Genomic DNA, 23,120 nt, shown 5'->3' on the forward strand with positions numbered 1-23,120 from the left:
AATATATCTCTTTGATTGTATTAGTAAATGCATCCTTAGAAATATTACAATGATGTAGTTAAGCTGAACAAAGGACTAGAAACCAGTTTCCAATATTGTTGAGATTTATTGGATAAATAATTGAATGATGTATATAAATACCAGAACTTAGAGGGGATTAGCTGAAATGAAATCTAAAGCAAAATATGAGTGTGGAGTAATGAAATTTATTACTTGTGTAGTGCTAACATTTCCCCACTTGCACCCAAATATTTATTGACAAAAAGGACAAATGATGGATTAAGTAGAAAGTTTCAGTGATCATTCAATCAACCCTGCAAATGAAATCAAAGATCACATACTTACATATTTTTATTTATAGAAGAATAATTGTATCGCTTATTTATAGGCAAAGGTTTTAGAGAGCAAATTTCTGAAATAATATATTTTAAATATAAGATTTTTAAAAATGTTTACTAAAAAATAAGGTACAATTATTTTTCAAAAATTTTTTAATATTTTTGAACAAAATATTTTTTCTTATTAATGAGTCTCTCTTCATTTAACTGTAGACAATTTATTCTTGAGTAGAGAGTTGTTTAATACTGACAAGAAGTTACTTATTCTAATTTCAAGCCTTCAAAAAGAATTCCACTGGCATGAAGAGAGAATCTTGCCTGATTTATTGTAAAATATCTACAAAAAACAACCACACAGTCTTCTTGAGTCTGGACCTAGTGTCTAACATACATACAAAATTTCATTGTTTAGAATATATATATATATATATTTTTAAATAATGTTTAGTTTAAAAATTAATATACCTAATAAAGGAAACTAACTTCTACCTCAATGTAAGAAGGTATCTAGGGCTTAGTAAACAGTGGATGTGGATGTATTTTTAAAGTTTTGAAACTGAATGATATTAATCAGCCACCCAGCAAAATGAATAATTGAATTTTTGGAAAAAGAGTTACTTTAGATTAAAAACAATAATATTGACAAGATACATTAAAAATAAAAATCTCACAGAGACTGACTTTACTGTGACATTTTGGAAAAAATAGTTGGAAAATTATTCAATCACAATAAATGAGTTGAGTTCTGAGATAGCATGGGTGCTGGTGGGTGAAGACTTGACTTGTTAAGAGTCCATTATGTCCTCTTTGCTATACTTAGTGGCAGGACTGGGAAACAAAGTGCCTTGCTGCAATGTACTGCAAAATGACTCACCTCTTTTTATATCTTATTTTCATTATGTGTTTGTATTTTATAACAATAACCACCTTTTGCCATCTAGTGAGTTTTTATGCTCTTTTTAGTTGCTTTCAGGAATAACAATAAACAGACAATATTTTTCTAACACCAGTGAAAAGTTTAAGAAATACCATCTAAGAGACAGTTTTTTATCTCTAGTTTTTAAAATTGTGAAAAAATTTATGGATAGTTACATTTATTATATTTTCAAAAATCAAAAAATTGAGATTTCCATAATGTCTGGATATTACATGAAATTAGATATGCTGGGAGATAATTATGCATTCTGAAAACAATTATACTCAGTCAAATTCTGATCTTAGCACAATATAATAAAGTAGTTGTTGGTCCTGTTTCTCACTTGCAGATAAAGATGGCCCATTAAACTAAACAATGGGACTAAGGGTTCGTAACAAATTGGCAGGAGAAGATTAATAATTATTAAATCTACTCTCTCTTAGATTTTAATGCAATTACTTCACTCTATTCTGCAATCTGGGGCAAGACACCTTAAGTTTTTAAAGAAATATTAAAATAATAAGCAGGAAAGAGTTATTACAATCCTAAGCATCATCTACAAGATGTGTTATACACAACTGTAGCTAACAAAGAATGCCCAGGTGTGTTAGCCGCAATTTGATAACAATAGAAGTAAGGCAAGGCGTTTGTTACATTGTCAAGCCAGCATATGTAGTTATTCTGGAGTACATGTTACAGAATTACAAGAGAATAGCTTTGACTGTTGAAGTCAGTATTCACTCATCCTTATAATGCAACTGAGAAATATAATTACTACTTAGTAATTTCTTCCCCTTCCCCATCCTTTGTGGCTCTCTCATTACTTCTGCAATTATTTAGCATGAATACTGTCATACATGTTGAAACTTCAACATGTCCCATATTTCTTAAACTTTCTTTTTCCAGAAATGATGTCACTTGTGTGTTACTATGTACGTTATATTGATTTATCTGCTTAGATAACTTACTATCATACAGATTTTAACTTCATTTTGATAGAATGCTAGAAGAAACATCAGAGATTTCTTTGGAAGGAAGGCAAAAAGGAAGGTTGCATGCACAGCAGATTTCATTGCTTTTCTTATCAAAACATCATTTTTACTGTACCCTCTTTACAACCAGCAGAGTCATTAGTACTTATTATCACAATATGTTATAAAAACAGCTCATCTATTTTAAAGCTTTTCACTTCATTTAACCAACTCTTTGGAGAATTTTTATTATACTTCATTTATTTTGAGGATCGGAAAGAAATTTTGCTCCAAAAACAAGAAAATTTTAACAATAATTCTCAAATATTTCTGATTTCTCGGGACAAATAAACAGAAAGTAGAATTAAGAGAAAAAATAAACATAGGAAGCTGAACTGTGTAGAAATGGTGAAATGTTGAACCAGGGTGACTCTTACCAGAGTCTGAGCAGTCAGTGTGCCTACATGAAGTCCCTGTCTTTCAGTGCCCCTGCCATTTCTTGAGGGGAGCTGCAAGGCCAGTACGGAAAGGCCCCCACTTGTGATTCCAGATATCTAAGTATTGCATTTAAAAAGGGTGGAAGCTCTTTCAACCCATTTCACAACATAAAGTTCTTGCTTATTGATGGAAAGAAAAATGTAAAGGATGTTTAAATAGAAACACAGAGTTCCTATTTATTGGGTATTATCTATAACTCTGTAAGGTTGGCCTTATTATTTGTATTCACAGATGAAGAAACTACACTTCACATACAGATGAAGTGTAAGATTAAATGAATAACTTATCCAAGGGGACACACAGGTATGGAGGCAGAATTCAAACATAAGTTTGTCTGTTCCAAAGTCCTAGCACATAACTGCTAAGCTAAAATATTGATAATACATATATTAGAAAGTTTGCTTTTCTGTCAGGGATCCAGCCAATAATAATTTAAAACCTATATTCATTCATAGGGAAGAAATACACTTTTAAATCTATAAAGAAGAAAAAAAATGCAAGCACCTTCATTACACTCTGAAAAACAACTCAGTATTGGAGACAGAGAAGACTCACGTCTCTAAACATCCCCAAATGAGCAGAGACCAGAGTCTAGTTATGATAAATACGTGTCAACTACACAAGTTCCTCTCACCTTTAAAGGGTTCCAGTACTAAAAGAGAATAATTCAGGGGAGACTAAGTGATCCCCTTTCCCTTGTGATCACTATGGCACAAGGGAAAAACAAGAAACTGTAGAATACTTATTAGAACATTCTTTTAAAGACAGGGTCTTGCTCTGTTGCCCAGGCTAGAGTGCAATGGCACAATAATAGCTCACTGAAATCTCAAATTCCTGGGCTCAAGTGATCCTCCACCTCTAGAATAGCTGGGACCACAGGCATCCACCACCATACCCAGCTAATTTATTTTATTTTATTTTATTTTTTTGTATAGGCCGAGTCTCACTATATTGCCCAGGCTGGTCTCAAATACCTGGGCTCAAGCCATCCTATTGCTTCAGCCTGCCAAAGCACTGGGATTATAGGCACAAGCCACCACACCCAGCCAGAACATTTTAATGAAAATTTTTTTTTTAATATTTAGTGTTCCTTTGTCATCATCAATATTAATACATAGGGTATGGTAGTTATTCCATGTGCTATTTCTTCCATTAAGATATAGTAGTTGGATGTGCTTTGGGAAATAAGCAGCAATAATGAACAGATAAAACAACTCAATAATTGATTGGTAAACACCATGTAACTATGGAATAATTATATGCCCTGTGAATTATATAGTACTTATAGTTGACATTATTTAGGAAACCTAAGAAATGAACTTGTAATTTGTACTTATCAGATTTGAAGTCCAAACCACCAGTTAAGTATCCTGTTATTATACAGAAGCAGCCTATCATTAGATACCTGGTCAGTAATAATCACCCAATTAGTTACACATATCATAGCCAAAAGCAAAATGCAATTATAATATCACTGGGACATCAAGAAATAATTTCTCAATTTAGCACACTTAGGAATAAAAAATGCATTTAAATGTAGTGCCTAATTCATGCATGCAATCATCCAATGAGTGTTCCCACAGTTATGGGAAGAAGGGGCTTGACTGGCTCCTTCTCATTATCCAGATGATTTGCAACTCAAATGTCAGCTCCTCAGCAAGGCCCTTCTTGGTCTTCATTTTTAAAGCAGTTTCTACCCCAATCCATGCCTCCAAATACCCTCTATAATATTTGTCTGCTTACTATCATCATGGCACTTTTCTCTCTCTGAAATTAATTATTTGTTTGTTTTTTAAAAATTTCTCTCTCCTCAATAGACTATGATCTTGTTTTCTCTTCATTAGATTAGACACTTTGCCTATTGAATAACTGTCTCTATTAGGAAAGTAACAATGTCTGTTTGTTTAACACTATAATATCAGTGTGTGGCCTTAGTAGGCATACAGTAACACACTAGAATATATGTTGGTGAATGAATGTGTCACTGAGGACTTATGCAAGGCACTCAGAACATAAAACAAGACAGATTCTCTGTCCCATGCCTTGCATGCCACAATACTAAATTAATGTGTCATGCACTTTCAAAGTATTTTCCAAAGCAGGTATCACATAAAAAAAAAGAACTAAGTTTAATACTGAATTTAAATAGGCAGTTATCCTTAATGCTACCATATTGTCTTAACCTGTTTTTGTCCATTTTGCTTCATATGAATGTACTTTGAATTGTTTGCTGACTGTTTCTGACTGTGTACATTTATTTCTACAGACAACAACATTAATCGGTCTTTTGAAGACTGCCCGACTCCTCCGTCTTGTGCGCGTGGCCAGGAAACTGGATCGATATTCAGAATATGGCGCTGCTGTTCTAATGCTCTTAATGTGCATCTTTGCCCTGATTGCTCACTGGCTGGCTTGCATTTGGTATGCGATTGGGAATGTAGAAAGGCCTTATCTGACTGACAAAATCGGATGGTTGGATTCCTTAGGACAACAAATTGGGAAACGTTACAATGACAGTGACTCAAGTTCTGGACCATCCATTAAAGACAAATACGTCACAGCACTTTATTTTACCTTCAGCAGTTTAACCAGCGTAGGATTCGGGAATGTGTCTCCTAACACGAATTCGGAGAAAATCTTTTCAATTTGTGTCATGTTGATTGGCTGTAAGTAGCTTTCTCTTCTGTTGTCTATTAGGATAGAATAATACCTTGAATTTAATATTTCTACAATATTTAGAGTAAGGCAAAGAAAAAAATTACAGAAAATTGAGGAGATAATGGGATTACATATATGGGTACTGTATTCCATCAAATCTGATTCTCTCTGTGAAGTGGAGACATCAAAAGGTCTTTTGGAACCTTAGGGAACTATGGGCATAAAATTGGAGCAACATGGCTTCAGGAATTGAAACTTGCAGTCCAGTTTTACTGCTATAAAAAGAGTATCTGTAATTTATTACTAATGATTATTTTCTATTTCAAGCTGAGGCTAGATTAGAATGGGAAATACTCATTTATACTGTGATAGATAGATGATAGATAGATAGATAGATAGACATAAAAAATGTTAACCATATATATCATCACAACAATTATTCTGTAAACTAATCTTTCATATACATGTGTATGTGTGTGTATATATATAATACATATATTATATATATGTACATGCAATATACACTTACCTATTTATACATAATATACATGTAATTTTCCCCTGTCATTGACTAAAAATTTCTTTTCCTGTGACATTATGTCAAGACCTAAGTGATTGGTTAATGTCCTGGGCATCATTCGTAACAGATATTCTTTGGAATTAAAAAAGCTTTGTTAAAAGATATTTTAATATTAACATGTATTTTTTAATAACACTGTGGAACCACTGAAGGTGAACTTGCTGTTTCCAGGCAGCAATCAGCAAAAGCATAAAAGCATGATGGATTTTTATTTTCATTTTTTTACCATATTTTTAAAAATAATTTCAACTTTTATTTTAGATTCATGGGGTACGTGTGCAGGTTTGTTACATGGGTATATTGTGTGATGCTGAAGATTGGGGTATGAATGATTCTCATCACCCAGATCATGAGCATAGTACCCAACAGGTAGTTTTTCAGTCCTTGCCCCCTTCCCTTTATCTCACTCTGCTAGTCCCCCATGTCTAGTGTTCTCATCTTTATGTCCATGTGTACATAATCCTTAGCCTCCACTTATAAGTGAGATCGTGTGGTATTTGGTTTTCTGTTCCTATATTAATTCACTTAGGATAATGGCCTCCAGCTGCATCCATGTTGCTGCAAAAGACATGCTTTTTTTTCCTTTTTTGTGGCTGCATAGTAGTCCATATTGTATATGTACTATGTTTTGTTTATCCAGTTTACTGTTGATGGACATCTAGTTTGATTCCATGTCTTCTTCAATGTGAAAACTGCTGCAGTGAACATATAAGTACATGTGTCTTTTTGGTAGAACGATTTATTTTTCTTCAGATGTATACCCAGTAATGGAATTGTTGGGTCGAATAATAATTCTGTTTTAAGCTGTTTGAGAAATCTTCAAGCTGCATTCCACAGTTGCTGAACTAATTTATATTTCCCTCAAGCAATAAATGCTTATATTCCCCAATATAAGCATTCCATTTTCTCCATAGCCTCACCAGCATCTGTTATCCAGATGGTATTTCCTAGGTTTTCTTCTAGGATTCTTATGGTTTGAGATCTTACATTCCAATCTTAAATCCATCTTGATTTAATTTTTGTAGATGGTGAAAGATAGGGGTCCAGTTCAACACTTCTGCATATGGCTAACCAGCTGTCTCAGCACCATTTATTGAATAGGGAGTCCTTTATACATTGCTTATTTTCATCAACTTTGTTGAAGATCAGATGGCTGTAGGTGTGCAGCTTTATTTCTGGGTTTTCTATTCCATTCTATTGGTCTATGTGTCTGTTTTTGTACCAGTACCATGCTGTTTTGGTTACTGTGGCCTTATAGTATAGTTTGAAGTCGGGTAATGTGGTGCCTCCAGCTTTGTTCTTTTTGTTTACGATTGCTTTGGCCATTCAGGCTCTGTTTCATTTTCTATAAATTTCATAATAGTTTTCTTTCTAATTCTGTGGAAAATGACATTGGTAGTTCGATAGGAATAGCATTGAATCTGTAAATTGCTTTGGGGAGTACGGCCATTTTAAAAATATTGCCTCTTTCAATTCATGAGCATGGAATGTTTGTCCATTTGTTTGTGTCATCTATGATTTCTTTCAGCAGTGTCTTGTAGGTCTCCTTCTAGAGACCTTTCACCTCCTTGGTTAGATGTATTCCTTGCTATTTTATTTTTTGACTATTGTAAACGGGATTGCATTCTTGATTTGGAACATTATTGGTGCATGGAAATGCTACTAATTTTTGTACATTGATTCTGTATCTTGAAACTTTACTGAAGACATTTATCATTTCCAGGACCTTTTTGGTTGTTTATAGGAATAGAATAATATTATCAGCAAAGAGAGATAATTTGACTTCTTTTCCTGTTTGGAGGCCTTTTATTTCCTTCTCTTGCCTGCATGTTCTAGCTAGGACTTCCAGTGCTAAGTTGAATAGGAGTGGTGAGAGTGGGCATCCTTGTGTTGCTCCTGCTTAATGGGAATGTTTCCGGCTTTTTCCCATTCATGATATTAGCTGTGGGTTTGCAATAGATTGCTTTTATTATTTTGAAGTATGATCTTTCAATGCCTAGTTTGTTGATGGTTTTTAATCAGGAAAATTTTGGATTTTAAGCATGATTTATTTCTAAAGATTCAAAAAGAACATTATCCTTAGAATGCGTAGAAAGTTGAAAATAGATCCTGATAGTTGATTTTTTAATGCCAACATGATAATAAAATGTGCTTAGATAAATCCCTATTAATGAAATTTAAATAAATTCACCAAGTTTATTGTCTGCTTTATATAAAATGTACTTTTCATAGTTTTAATATTTTTATTTTAGTAGCATTTGTATAAGCAAATAACATTACATTTCAATAACTATTAAGACATTCTACAAATTCAGTCCAAGTCTAGGCTGCAAACACAGAAGTAGCATTGTACCCAGAGAGAAATGGAAGTTGAATCTCCTAGAATAAAATAGAAATATTTATTCCAGAGAGACAGAACACAGAGCAAACACAGTTCCAACCATTTTGTGATTACAACTACTACCAAACACTTTATAAGGGTCATCTGCTTTAGTATCATAGGTATCAAACAAGGAGATAGGTATCAAACAAGGAAATAATTGGTCTTAATTAAACACATATATAGCAGAAATATCTTTTTAAGAAAATAGAACCTATATTTTGAAACTTAGAATTTTTAAGAAAGACTTTTAAAAATGCACTTGAGTTTAGCCAGTTCACCACTTAGTAATCCACACCACTTGTGAGGATTAAGTAAAATACGTAGTGCTATTTATCATGTGGATTTTTTAAAATTGAAGACAGCTCAGTTCTTTACTTGCTCTACACCTAATCTCCATTCCCTCAATCGGGGAATTTTAGGCAATTTTCTTCCTTTTTCCTTCCTTCCTTCCTTCCTTTCTTCTTTCCTTCCTTTTTTTCCTTTTTAATATAGCACTATACTATTTCTATTAATTTATTAGAATAATACATATTTTCTGCAGATGAATTGTATCTTTCAAGAAAAAAGAAAACACTCTAATCAAATTGGTTACAGTAAGATACACCCACATTCCACATACTATCATTTATTTGAATGTAAGACTTGGTTCTATACACCTTAATCCAAATGGGATTATGTAAAGCTTTATGTCACACAGGAAATACTTTATAGGTACTCCTGGAGAACTGCACCATGACCTATTATGTCATAAATAAAGAAAAGAGTAAAATTTAGACTTGAAATTTGGCAATAATAAGAATACTGAAATTTATGTACCCATTTGATGTATATAGGTGCATGTGCACACGATATTCCCAGTTAAATCTAACTATATTCGAAAATGATATGGTTTTATCTATGCACATACTCCTCAGACCCATTAGTGGCCTTATTTTAGCCAGAAAAAAATAAAATAACAAAAAATGTGATAAAAGATTGTATATGTGCTAATTACAAATATTGTGATTATCAGGTTGAACTTTCTCAGCATCCTGTGTTTAACTCTAATCTTTATTCTAAAAGAAAAATTTGAAGCCAAGTTTTAGAAAACAAGGCAATCAACCTCCTATCTTATAACAATATAATTTAAGGAAACTAAAAATAAAACATTAAATACAAATAGTAAATATCTAATGCATATAGATTGGTATATGTATTTTTAAAAGCTGCTATTTGCAAAGACAGTTTTTGTACTGCTGACTGTGTACAGAGTACAGTAACCAGATAATACATTTTAAAAGTGTGTATAATTCAAAATAAAAAAAGGAGGACTGTGAAGTCATTAAATAATTGTAAATATAAGTGATGCTCATATATTTATACCTGTTTTCTAACATACAGCATAATTTTATATCTTAAATATTATAAATGACATGTATATATTTAATTTTAAAAAACACATAAACCAGAAAAATAAAGGCAAATGTATTCCATTTCTGACCTGCTTGACAAGCATCTTGATTGGGAGAATTTCTTATTTTTGTAGCATGTGAAAAAAAGTTACTGGAGTTCTGCTTCCAATTATGATGGAGTTACTAAAACCTTATTCTCCTTCTATTAAAAACAAACAGAAAACTGAACAAAATATATAAGGCAATTGTTTTCAGGTACTGGAAAATTAATAGGGAAGTTTGATCCCTGAAAGAAGGAAAGCAAACAATATGGGCCACATGTTATCTTGGCTTTTTGCCTGGAGGCACTTTCTGGACCACAGTGAACACAGAAGGGAGAAATAACCTAAGCAGACCCCGGCAGTCTTACAGAGTTAAGAAAACAAGATCAGAAGTCATGGAGGCTAAGTTGCTGCAATTTGCAAGACAGACAACTGGAGAAGTAGTTATGGAAAAGAAAAGCTCCAGAAACCTACATAGGTATCCTTTTGAATCTACTAATGAATACTAAGTCACAAATGCATGGGGTAAAACTCCCCAAAACCCGGCAAAGAAATACCAGAAGTACTATAAGCTAAACAATTTCCAGAGCTCACATAGATGTGGGAGATTTTCAAATTTCAACCAGCAGAATGGAAAACCCTTATTGAGCATCCAAGATATTTGGTAGAAATCTCAGAAAAAAATAGTGCTGTAGTACTAAGGCTAATCTGTCCCCCCAAAAAAGCTTAAACAGCAAGCTTCAAAGGGGAAAAGCAGATCCGCAAGTGGTTTAACTCCTGCAAGAAGATCTAACTTTTTTTAAGACAAAAAAAAAGTTACAAGCATTGAAGAAGGTTAAATTTATAGTGCCCAATATCTATTTAAAATTTAAGAGCTATTATAAGACACAGAAAAATGTGATTCTTAACAGGAAAAAAAAAATCAAGTAAAATGGAACCAGAATTTACAAAGATGATGAAGGCAAGCAAAAAAAAAATTCTGTTTTTTTAAATAATAGCAGAAATTTTTAAATTTAAATATAATGGCATAAATTTTTCCAAAATTAATGAAAACTATAAACCACATATCCAAGAAGTCCCATGAATCCCAAACAAGTTAAATATGAATAAAATACACTGGTGCACATCATAATCAAATACTAAATGCTGCTAGAGAAAAAAAGACACATCATATGCAAAGGAAAAAGATAATGTTGATAGATTTCTTATTAGAACAATGAAAGCCAAAAGACAATGGAACAAAATCCTTACATTGCTGAAAGAAAAACAAAATCTCTCAACATAAGAATCTATGTTTAATTAAACTACTCTTCAAAAATGACAAAACCTGACACAATTCTTCATGAGCAGACTACAAGAAATGATAAAGTTCTTCAAGTGAAGGAAAATTATACCAGATGAAAATTTGGATCAACACAAAGGAATGAAAAACTAGAATTGGTAAATGTGTGAGTAAAAAAAAAAAAAAAAAAAAGACTTTTCCTTATCTCTAAATGTCTTCAAAAATAATTGACTCCTTAAAGCAAAAAATAATGTCAATGAATGTGCAGGTTTTATAACGTATGTAGAAAGAGAAATTATGGCAATGATAGTACCAAAAAGTGGGAAGAAGAAATAGAAATATATATTGTTGTTAGATTCCTACATCATTCGTGACATGGTATTATGCTATTTAAAGTAGATGTTGACCAATTTAAAATGCATGTTTTAAATCCTACAACTATAGCTAACAAGCCAACAGGAAAGACAAAATGGAATAATAACAAAATAACAAATGTAAAATATTGTAGGAAATAAGTAAAAAGGGAAATGCAGAAAACAAATAGCAAGACAGTATATTTAAACCCAAATATATCAATAATTGCATTAAATGTAAATGATCTAAATGCTTTCATTGAAATGGAGAAATTATCAGAAAGCATTTTAAAAAATAAGACCCAACCATCTGCTGTCTAAAGAAAACATAAAGAGTAAAAAAAATTAAAAACGATGTTCATACAAATCCTAATCATAAGAAAATCTGAGGAACAGTATTAACTTCAGACAATGTAGTGATATTAACTTCAGGACAAGTACTGTTACCAAAGATAAAATAGATAAATATAGGAATCCTAAATGTGTATGCACTCAATTACAGAACTTTAAATTACATGAAGGAAAAACTGACGTAACTGAAAGGAGAAATTGACAAATTCACAAGACAAATTCATAATTATAGTTTGCAATGTTAACACTCCTCTCTCACCGTTTTATAGAATAGACCAAATGAATAAAAATATAGAAAACTTAAATAATACTAACAGCTAAACTTGACATATTGACAATTATAAAATACCAGCAGAATACACATTCTTTTCTAGCATGTATGGAACATTTACCAGTAGACAAGCCATATGCTGGGCTACAAAACAAGTCTCAATAAATTTGAAAATGCTAAAACCATACAAAGTATTTATCTGACCATAGAGAAACCAGAAATCAACAATAAAAGAAGGAAGAGGAGAAGGAGGAAGAGGAGAAGGAGCAGGAGAAAAAACTGATAGATGTTTAGAAAGTCCCCGAATGTTTGGAAATAGGTTCCAAATAACTCACAGTTCAAAGAAGAAATCACATGGAAAATTACAAACTATTTTTAACTTAGTGAAAATGAAAATAAAATGTATCGAAACTTGTATAGGGCACCTCAGGCATTTTTTAGTGATAAATCTATAGCTTTAAGTTTTTTTATTTAAAAAGGAGATCTAAAATCAAAAATCTAAGCTTATATTTTAAGAAGCTAGAAAAAAGGCAAGCAAATTAAAACCTAATACAACTGGAAGAAAAGAAACAAGATATAAGAGCAGAAGTCAATAAAAATAGAAAACAAACAAGAGAGAAAGTTAATGGAAGTAATTTTTAAAATCAGTCAAACTGATAAACTCCAACTAGAGTAAAAGAGAGAACATAAGTTACTGTCCTGTATGAAAGAAAGATAATAACACAAGTCTTATGGACATAAAAAGCATAAGAAAAGAACATTATAAAGAACAATAAACTTGACAATTTAGATCAAATGAAAAAGTTATTTGAATTATACACATTACCAAAACTGAAACAAACAAAAATATCTCTGAACCATAAAATAAAAATTGATAAATTGGATTTCATCAAAATTAATAACTTCTGCTCTTCAAAAGACACCATTAAGAAAAGGAATGGACAAATGGTAGACTGGAAGAAAATATTTTCAATACTGAGATCAAAAAAGGGCTTATATCCAGAATATATCAATAATTCTTACAAATCCATAATAAGACAACTCAATTTAAAAATGGGTAAAGTATTTGAAAAGACAGTTCACAAAATATATATGAATGACTAATAAAGACATGAAAAGATGTTATTAATCATCAGGAAAATGCACATTAAAACTCTAATGAGATATTACATGTACACACTACAATGGTTAAAATTAAAGACTGATAAAACCAAATGTTGGAGAGGATATGGAACAAATGGTATTTTCATACATTGCTGGTGAGAAAGTAAAATGATACAACTTTGAAAAATAGTTTGGCAGTTTCTTATAAAGTTAAACATACCACATAACTCAGCAATTCCACTCTTAGGTGTTTAAAAGGGAAATGAAAATATATGCCCACACAAAGACTTGTATACAAGTGTTCATGGCAGTTTTATTCGTAATAGCCAAAAACTAGAAACAGCAAGGTTTCCATCAACAGGAGAAGAGATAAACAAACTGTGGTATAGCCATATGATGCAAATCAATTCAGCATTAAAAAAAAACAAATTACTGATACACACAACAGAATGATTCTCAAAAGCATTATGTTGAGCAAAAGAAGTCAGTCACAAATGTACATAATGAATATGTACATTATAATTCCACTTATATAAAATCCTAGAAAATGCAAACTAATCTGTAATGACATAAAGGAGCTCAGTGGTTGTCTAAGGTCTGAAGTGAGTGGTTGCAAGCAGCCAAAGAACACAAGGAGACTTTTAGAATGAAGCAAATGTTCTGTATCATGATTGTGTTTACAGGGGTGTATACATTTGTCAAAAGTGATTGAACTATACACTTAAAATAGATGCATCTTACATATAAATTACACATCAATAAAATTTATTTTATTAAGTTACAGAGTTCTTTAAATTTATGTAGTCGGAATTCAGGTGTATTTGTTTGTCAACATGTTTCAGCTAATATCTTCTGACCAACCAAATATATTAGTATGGTCAGCATATCAGAATTAAGGCGTGGTGTGCTGAAGGAAGTTTTAAGATACCCCTGTTTTATTTCTATAATACCTAAACTAAAGCAAACCACTTGGATGAAAAAAGAACTCCCTATTTTATAAAACTAAAAATACTGGGTTAAGGAGCGATGCCTAGATATCCATAGTCTGTCAACTTGCTTTTGATTGATATTTTTGCCACTTGGGCATCAACTAAATAATATGTACAGAATATAAGTATTTTATTCTTCTCTCTAGCTTACAACCTCTAGCTCCACTTCCTTCCTAAAAAATAGGAAAAAGATTAATGTCTTTATTATAATTTAAAAAGTCATAATCACAGAATTTCCTAAAAATAAGTATTTCAGGTCACTTTTTTTTTTTTTTAGATAGGGTCTCACTCTGTCACCCAGGCTGGAGTGAGTGCAGTGGTGCAATCTTGGCTCACTGCAACCTGTGCCTCCCTGGATCAAGCAATTCTCGTGCCTCAGCTTCTGGAATAGCTGGTACTACAGGCGCACACCACCATACCTGGCTAATGTTTGTATTTGTTGTAGAGATGGGGTTTTGCCATGTTGTCCAGACTGGTCTCAAACCTCTGAGCTCAGGTGATCCACCTGCCTCGGCCTCCCAAATTTCTGGGATTACAGGAATGAGCCACCGCGCCTGACCATAAATTGGTCTCTTATCTATTCAACTATGTACTTATAATCTAGATTTTGTTTCATCTTGACAGCTAGTGGGAAATGCTTGTTTATGACCTAAACTAACATTTTGGTTAATTTTGATGGTAGAGATAAAACTCTACCATCCAAATAACATCTAATTTGCTAAAATCTATTTAATAACTAAGAATTTTTCCTGATCTTTCTTGATCATGTAATGGTTAGGTAAAACAGGTGTTTCTTGATCATGTGTGGTTTAGGTAAAACAAATAGCATTGATTTTGTGCCCTCTGATTGAATCTACTTCCTGAGCACGATAGGTGTTTTGGAAACATAGCATCACAGGTAATTGTTTCCCCACTACATTTAGGATGAGTAAAACATATTTTTCACATGAATCTCCTTGGATCACAGGAATCAATTTCTGGCAAATATTGTTAATTCTCTTTTTAAAGAATGATTCATTTACTCAAAAACAATTTAGGCCCACCTTTTCTTCATGTAGAAGATACAATCTAAACATCTGCTCTACCTTACAGAGGATTAATGTCTCTTACACATGCCAATTCAGCCTCACTGGAGATCTCCTGTATTAGTCTGGATGTCCAGAGAAGCAGAACCAAAAGATAGATAGATATTAGATAGACATATATGTTTGAATATAGATAAAGACATAAAGAGATTTATTAGAAGAAATTGGCTCACACGGTTATAGAGGCTGAAAAGTCTCAAGATCTGTACTCAGTAACTGGGTCTAGACAAGGGAGAGCCAATGATGTGGTTTCAGTCTGAGTCCAAGTGCGAGTCCAAAGGCTGGAGAAGACTGATATTCCAGCTCAGACAGTCAAGCAGAGAGTTCATTCTCCTTTACTTCCCCTTTTCCTTCTATTCAGGCCTTCAGTGAGTTGGATGCAACCCACCCACAGTGGGGAGGACAATGTGCTTTACTTGTTTACTGACCCGAATTCTAATCTCCTCTGCAAACCCCTCACAGACACACCCAGAATATTTGTGTAACCAAATATCCAGGCACACTGTGGCCCAGTCAAGTTGATATAAAATTAACCACCACATCTCCCCAACTTTCATCCCCTTAAATAGATAAAAACAAGGGGTCACTGCTTTCCCTGGGACTTTCTCTTACTTGGGGTATCTAAGGTACATAAGGATCTTGATAACCAAGCATGATAAGATAAGCAAACAAGGTAAGGTGGAAAAGCAAGCAAGTGCCCAGGAAAACATATTAGTTTAAAACATGGCCAGAATCTGGCCAAAGCCTAATTTGAAAATGATTAAGTGGATTATAGAAGCAATTGTTTATAAAATTTGTTTGAGGAAAAAAATGTGTTGTTTGAATTTACTTTAATTAAACACTTCAAATTCTTGTTGCTGCTTTCCCCACCCTGGTATATAGCTATTCCAGTGACTTAAACATATGTTACCGTATCTCTCAGTTTCTGACAGATGCCCAAAGATCAATATTCAGATTATATGCCGTGATGTGACTTTCTGTACAGAGAATGGCATTTGTTTTTAGAATTATTAGAAATGAATACAAATATGAAAAAGAGAAAGTTCTTAAAGAGCTTATTTTAAATCATGAAGATTTAGTGTAAGAAGCACCAATACAGATATTCTACCTAAATGCTGATTATGAAGCAAGGGATCTCATAGTGGTTTCTTCCCATAGATGAAAGAACAAAAATGTGTTCTATTTTTTCCCTATAAAAATAAAGCTATGTGAATTTTCTAAGCCAGAGATATGTTTCTTATGCAAAAATACTATGAAAATGAATTGGAATAGGATAAAAACTGTATACAAATTAACACTGTAAGGAAACTGGGTTTCTTAAAAGAATTTGTTATCCCTTAACAAACCTAATGTATTCAAAATAATCTCAAATTTAATAATAGATTTTTATTCTACAACGTTAGATTTGAGGCTGAAAGGCAGAAATAAGTTACAATTTAAAACTAATATGTTAACTCCAATTCAAAAAGGGTTTTTAAATCCCTAAAAGATGTTTTTGCCTCATATTTTTTTCAAGAAAATGTATTTATGGTGAGCCATGACATGCCTTCTTTTTCAAGTGAAAGGGTTTATTTCAAATGCATTTTCTCCCTAGTCAATGCTCCCAGCTGATATTATAAACAATCTGAGTTTTCACGTTCATTTAGAATCCATGATGAATTTGGATACTTTCCCTCTCCAGCTTTACCACTAAAATTATGAAATGTAAAGCAGTTTTAGTTTAACTTCTTTTTTTCCCCGTGATCCAATAGTAAATCCTCACTAGATTGAGATAATCAAAATCCACATGCTTGATACTCTAACAATATATAACACACCTGTGTGCAGTTTCCCCGATAACTTTGTTTTTTATCCAATCCAGCACTAATGTATGCAAGCATTTTTGGGAATGTATCTGCAATTATCCAAAGACTATACTCGGGAACTGCCAGGTACCACATGCAGATGCTGCGAGTAAAAGAGTTCATTCGCTTTCACCAAATCCCCAACCCTCTGAGGCAACGTCTTGAAGAATATTTCCAGCACGCATGGACTTACACCAATGGCATTGACATGAACATGGTATGTATGTCTGTTTTCCAAAATGAAAGTGCCGCAGGCATTATAGTGATAGCCAAAATGGAGTAAAAGCCAGAATCACCAGCTTTGAACCCCTTGCTTTTGTTTTCTTCTCTCAGATGTGTATTTTCTCCCCTGGAGGTAGTCTCTCATACTCAATTCATGGCATTGCATGGTGCTATATCTAGTTATACTGTGTGGCAAAGGCATTATAACATGATGCAAACTGATATAACTGTGTGTAGTAGAGTTCCCACTTCTGGTGAGAGAGAGCATTGCTTTAGCTGGGACTTGGGTTTTTACTGCATGGCCTCATTGCCAACACCCCCCCAAAAATAGTTGGATCCAGTTGCAATAACATTTGGCAAGTAAACGGTAATAATTATGATGCCCCCAAACACAGATCCCAGGTTAACACACTTTAAAAGACAGGAAATTGAAAACTTATAGGAGAGGTCAGGGAGCTTAAGTATACATAAGCATTTTATGATAGCAAGTTTCACACTTTTAAGAATATTTTTTTCTATATTTTAAACAACCTACTCTGTGCCCTTTTACCATACCTGGTTTAATGCGTCTTTCCTTTCAAGGGGAAATATGGATCCCTTCATATTTTTCCTTACCTTTTAAGCAAATTCAACATCAACAATCACCTGTCATAACCTCCCTTCCTGTATCACTGCTCAAAAATCAACACTATTAATAATATTAATGTGGTCCAAAGACCTCTTTTTATTATTAGGAGAATTGCCCACATTCTTTTACCTTGCAATTTGGCTATAAAGGCTGATTGCTAAATAAATTATACAACAAATCCAAATTCTATGACGTATCATAGAGCACCAGAAAAAAAAAAGAATAAAAATATGGTGGCTTCCCATATGGCTACTCCTCCACTGGGCAAGGACCCTGTTTCTAAGAATTTCTCAGAAAATAAAAGCACTCACATTTAATTATGTCAATTGCATGAAACAGCTTTTGTGTAAGTGAGCCTGTACAATTTAAATTGGTACCTTCTGCTTGACCAGTAATATTCTAATGTGAAAGAAGGGTTCAAAATTAGCAGGAATGGTGCAGAAAGCACTGCAAATATTGCCCAATTTGAAAGTAATATTTATATATGTACAAGTTTATCATAAATGTGTGTGAAGTATTTGATTGAGAAGGACATGCCATGACAAAAATATTAATTTGAAGAGCTAATCAAATGAGCACTTTTCACACAAAACTCCATGAGTCATTTCTAATCATTCCAAAGTTCCTTGTGAAAAATTCATTTGTAAATTGATCCCCCAAAGGAATACTTTAATCTCACAAGAAAGAGCACCTACATACTGATCACTTTTCTATATTTCCATCACTGTTATTGTTTAACAAAGGTATCAGCATTCAAAATCTTTTGGGGACTCTCTGCTGCTGGGTTGGCTGAAGCAGTGTCAAGAATTTTTAATCAAAACACGTCACTCATTTTTTGTTGTTCCATACTGCCAGATTATTTCAAAAACAGTAGCAAAACAATTATTTTACCCCCCTCCATGTAACTCTAGTTTTGTGACCATTTTTTGTGATAAAGTCTATTTTGTGACAACTATTTACCTTTCATTGTTTGACTCTATTACCTATGAATATGGTTTATATACCACTTGCCTATTTACAATGTACTTATGAAAGATTTATCTCTTTCCTGTCTGCTTCACACCTTAATAAATGGAATCACAACACCCACCGGTAAGAACAGGAGGTATTTATATCCAATTTAATTCTCGTGTAAATTGTGGAGAACACCCTTGTTATCTGTCAGGTTTAGAGCTTGCTAAATGATTTCCAATGTTAGTTCTGATCTTTTTTGCATGACGTAGCTGAGGAAATACAAAGCAAGAAACGGGGAAGACAACCTGGAAGAGGCCAAGTACAGACTAGAAATCCTTAACTTTAACAACAACTTGACCTCTAACAATATTTATATACAATTTCCCAGTCCCCATAAAAATTCACTTCTCTGCCCCTATCCTGACTCTGGTAAAGGCTATGGGTATACGGTTTGCATTAGATAATTGTCATAAATAAAATGTCATTCTCTTTCATTATCTTCTATTTTCATGATGTAGGCGCTTTTCTTTCCTCTCATCTGCATGCCTGTATTACATCGTCCTGGAGTGTGTGAGCTCTAAACCATGTGCCGCTGAGTCTTGCATGTGGTTTTGAGAGCTTGACTTTGCACGGACTTCTTGTTTGTGTACAGTGTCTACATTTCTCATTTTGTGACTGCAAAGTGAGTAAGCGAACTGCAAGATAACTCTGAACACTCAGCAAATGGAAGATGCTTGCTTGTTAAGCACTACTTATGAAACAAAGTTGATTAGAGAAAAAGTAACTGTAGCCTTAGACTATTGAGAGTTAAAAAAAAAATCAAAATGGATTTTTTTTTTACCTCCAAAACCACACTTAAAATCCCTATGTATTGTCAACTAAATTGTAATTTAATCGCAGTTTAAAATCATTCAAATTTATGTATTGTCACACATAAAAGCACATTAAACTTGTATTTTGAATCAGCATTCCATGATTATTTTACATATAACCTTAAATATAATTTCTCACGAAACATTTCAGGTCATTTTCACTGTTCGACCATGTCCAAATGAAGTACAAGATATTCAATCACACTGTATTAATTGACCTAAAATTATTTTTATGAATGAAACCATTTGATTGTTTGATAGACCACAAAAAATAAGAAATAATTGACCTAAAAAGTGTGGCCCTGTCCTTTAATCCCTACATCTTTTGCTTTTTGTGTTAAAGCTATTGCCAGAATGTTTCAAAACTTAAAGCACTGTGGGAACAAGTATGGACTCCCTTTTAATTGAGCCAAATGGTTCAGAGTACAAAAGGAAATGGGCCAGAATAATGAAGCCAGTGAAAGAATCATGGTGTTTTGTTTTGTTTTGTTTTTGTTTTTGTTTTTGAGATGGAGTCTTGCTCTATTTCCCAGGCTAGAGTGCAGCAGTGCCATCTAGGCTCACTGCAACTTCCACCTCCTGGGTTCAAGCAATTCTCCTGCCTCAGCCTCCTGAGTAGCTGGGATTACAGGCAGATGCCACCACGCCTGGCTAATTTTTGTATTTTTAGTAGAGATAGGCTTTCACCATGTTGGCCAGGATGGTCTCGAACTCCTGATCTCAAGTGATCTGCCACCTTGGCCTCCCAAAGTGCTGGGATTACAGGCGAAAGCCACCATGCCTGGCCTAGATCATTTGAGTGTGATCTCATATTAGGAATAGTAAAAATCATCTGAAAGATGTGCAGAAGTTAATTCTGGAAAACTCTCTTCCCTTTACCTCCAACATTTTTAGTTAGGAGTGAAGAGATATTTTTTTCAGAGTAGGACTGATAGCATCTCAATGAATTTCTCCAAATCAAAGCTGTCTTCTGATCTAGTCTGAAACTTTCTGAGGTTACCTAACACTGTTTTAGTTACAACACTACCACAGTAATGAAAATCATCTTTTATGTCAGTGTAGAATCAAATGGCCTCACATCACACACAGGAGCCTGGCTTGAATGAAGAAGGACTCCAATGACCATGGTCCATATATCTTTTCTGTATGAAGAGAAATAAACTATTTAGGGCAGAGGCTACTCCTAAATTTAATATTATAATTGCATGGAAGAAATACCTGTATGAGCATTTAATGGAGAATTTACTCCTTACCTGAAAATAGCACCTCCTCCCCCACCAAATAATGGCCAAATAATATAAAAAACGCAGAATAGGGATTCAGAAGACCTAAAAACTAACTCTCAGTCTGCCACTACTCTTGGACAAGTCACTTAACCTCTCTGCAACTTCATTAAACTTGTTGTTTTCCAATATTTTTAAAGCACTAGAACTCAAATATGCTAAATGTGCAAAAACATTATTATGGGAGCTTTTCTGCTTGAGGATGGCAATTCTAACCTATTTGCTGCCGTTCCCCCAACTCAGGAAATCCAGAAACAGTTTTCATTTATTTTAGTAAGAAAAGGGAATAGCTCTTTTTTTTTTAGCCTGGGGCATTAATGGAGGAAATTTTGAGAGACAGACATAGAAAGTAGTTGGAATAAGGGCCTAGGAAGAGGTATAAACTCTCAGCTGGGTGGATAGGGGATACGTAAGTTTTTCTTAAAAGCAGGCAGGAAAGAAAAGAGAAAGGGTGAAGGTATTAGCTTGCAGGTTTAGAAGGAAACTTGATAGCACTTCCATTGCATTGTTCAGTTTCCTAGGTCAAGCAGAGACTAGATGAATCCTGAGAAAGGAGGAAGTGCAAGATAGAAGTGTAGCTCAAGACAGGGAGAGCTTTTGGAGCTTTTAATTGAGTTAGCTTAATAGGCTAAAAAAATCTTAGGATCATAGTGAGATGCTGAGTGACACAACATAGACCTGTAATGGACCCTATGAACAAAGCCAGTTAAAAGTGGAACAGAGAATAATAAAGAATGATATGCTGTTTAATATAAATTTATATTGCTTGGGGCTGATGTGATTTCCAAGGAACATTTTAATGAAAATTTGACTTTCTTTACCTTCACAACTCTTTTAGTTTCTCTATGATATGTCAGAGTAGCCTCACTACTAACACAGAGCTTATCTCTGCATCTACTGTCTAACCCTACTCCATCAAAAACTTTGTTACACTCATTCTCTAAACTTATTTAAAAGACTTCTTCTGGGCCAGACCTTTATATTTAGATTGTGGAGTTTTGATACACCATAGCAAAGTATAATGGTGAACTCTTTCAGTTATGTTCAATTCAGCAACTCGGATGAAAACAATCCTTGTGACAATATACCCCATCAGAAATGTAAAAGCAAAATTTGCAAAGTAGCATGGCTTGCCTCCACTGTATTGCTTTCATCTCCCTTACTTTTTTCTAATGATTTTTTGTCTACTGAAGTTGATAAATACAGTCCATGACCTAGACTGATTGTGTATCATACAGCTATAATAAAATTTCAGAAATATGATTCCCTCATATCTAGATAATCCTCCATGCATTTAAAAGGGGGCATAAAGATTGGCCAAAACCTACATTTAAATGATAATGACCCACAGGACTGGCAACACCTTTTGGTTTTCTATAAATACCTAGTTACCATTTAGGAGTTGAATTAAAATAATAGTTTTGCACAATGCACTTGAAAAGATGTTGTCATCTGCATGTAGATTAGTTGACAGGAATTGCCTGGCTCTGCAGAAACTGGGAATGTACTAAAATTTCACAGTGGCAAGACGTCTACTACTATGAACACACAAATTTATCACTCATGATCACCTACTGTAGCCAGCCCCTGAATAGCAGGTGCTTTTAAAAGGCAAAGTTCACTTGCCTTCCCTATTTTACACCAAGGTTACTTATCCTACAGTTCTTGAAAATATCACAAAGAACAAGAAAACACCATCTGGAGCCCGCTGACATGAACAATGTCAAGCTTAAGAGAGGAGTCTAATGTTTTCAGGTCACAAATGGTACATGTTCATCTTGCACAAGTGATGATGGTCACTTTATCCTGGTCTCCAACCATCATCAAGGAGGACTTATTTACAGTTGGAATGATGCTGCTTCTATGCAAAGTGAGTTCTTCAGTGGTAGGATCTGACCTTTAGCCCATCTTAAGTCAAGAAAAATAATGACAGTATGCCCTAGAGCTTTCCATATAATAAAAAGGCTACAGAAACATTACACTGAGGTGGTGAACCTACTTTGATGCTTCAGTTTCTTCATTTATTAATAATGTTACTCTTACAGTAGTTAGAAGGTGGAAATGATGTCTCAAATTGTTTTTTGAAATTCTTAAAATAATGTTCCT

The 23,120-nt window shown here is 33.7% G+C and overlaps 1 protein-coding gene across 2 annotated transcripts in view; it reads left to right on the forward strand.

Annotated features, from left to right (window-relative positions):
- Positions 1-23,120, forward strand: part of KCNH7 (potassium voltage-gated channel subfamily H member 7) — a 465,696-nt gene that overhangs the window by 395,723 nt on the left and 46,853 nt on the right. For both annotated transcript variants that reach the window (XM_030797574.1, XM_030797575.1), the window contains exons 8-9: positions 4,990-5,389; positions 17,073-17,272. In XM_030797574.1, the coding sequence (XP_030653434.1) occupies positions 4,990-5,389; positions 17,073-17,272 (600 nt within the window). The remainder of the gene's footprint in view (positions 1-4,989; positions 5,390-17,072; positions 17,273-23,120) is intronic.

This window comes from Nomascus leucogenys, chromosome 17 (assembly GCF_006542625.1).
Source record: "Nomascus leucogenys isolate Asia chromosome 17, Asia_NLE_v1, whole genome shotgun sequence".
In the NCBI taxonomy this organism is placed as follows: domain Eukaryota; kingdom Metazoa; phylum Chordata; class Mammalia; order Primates; family Hylobatidae; genus Nomascus; species Nomascus leucogenys.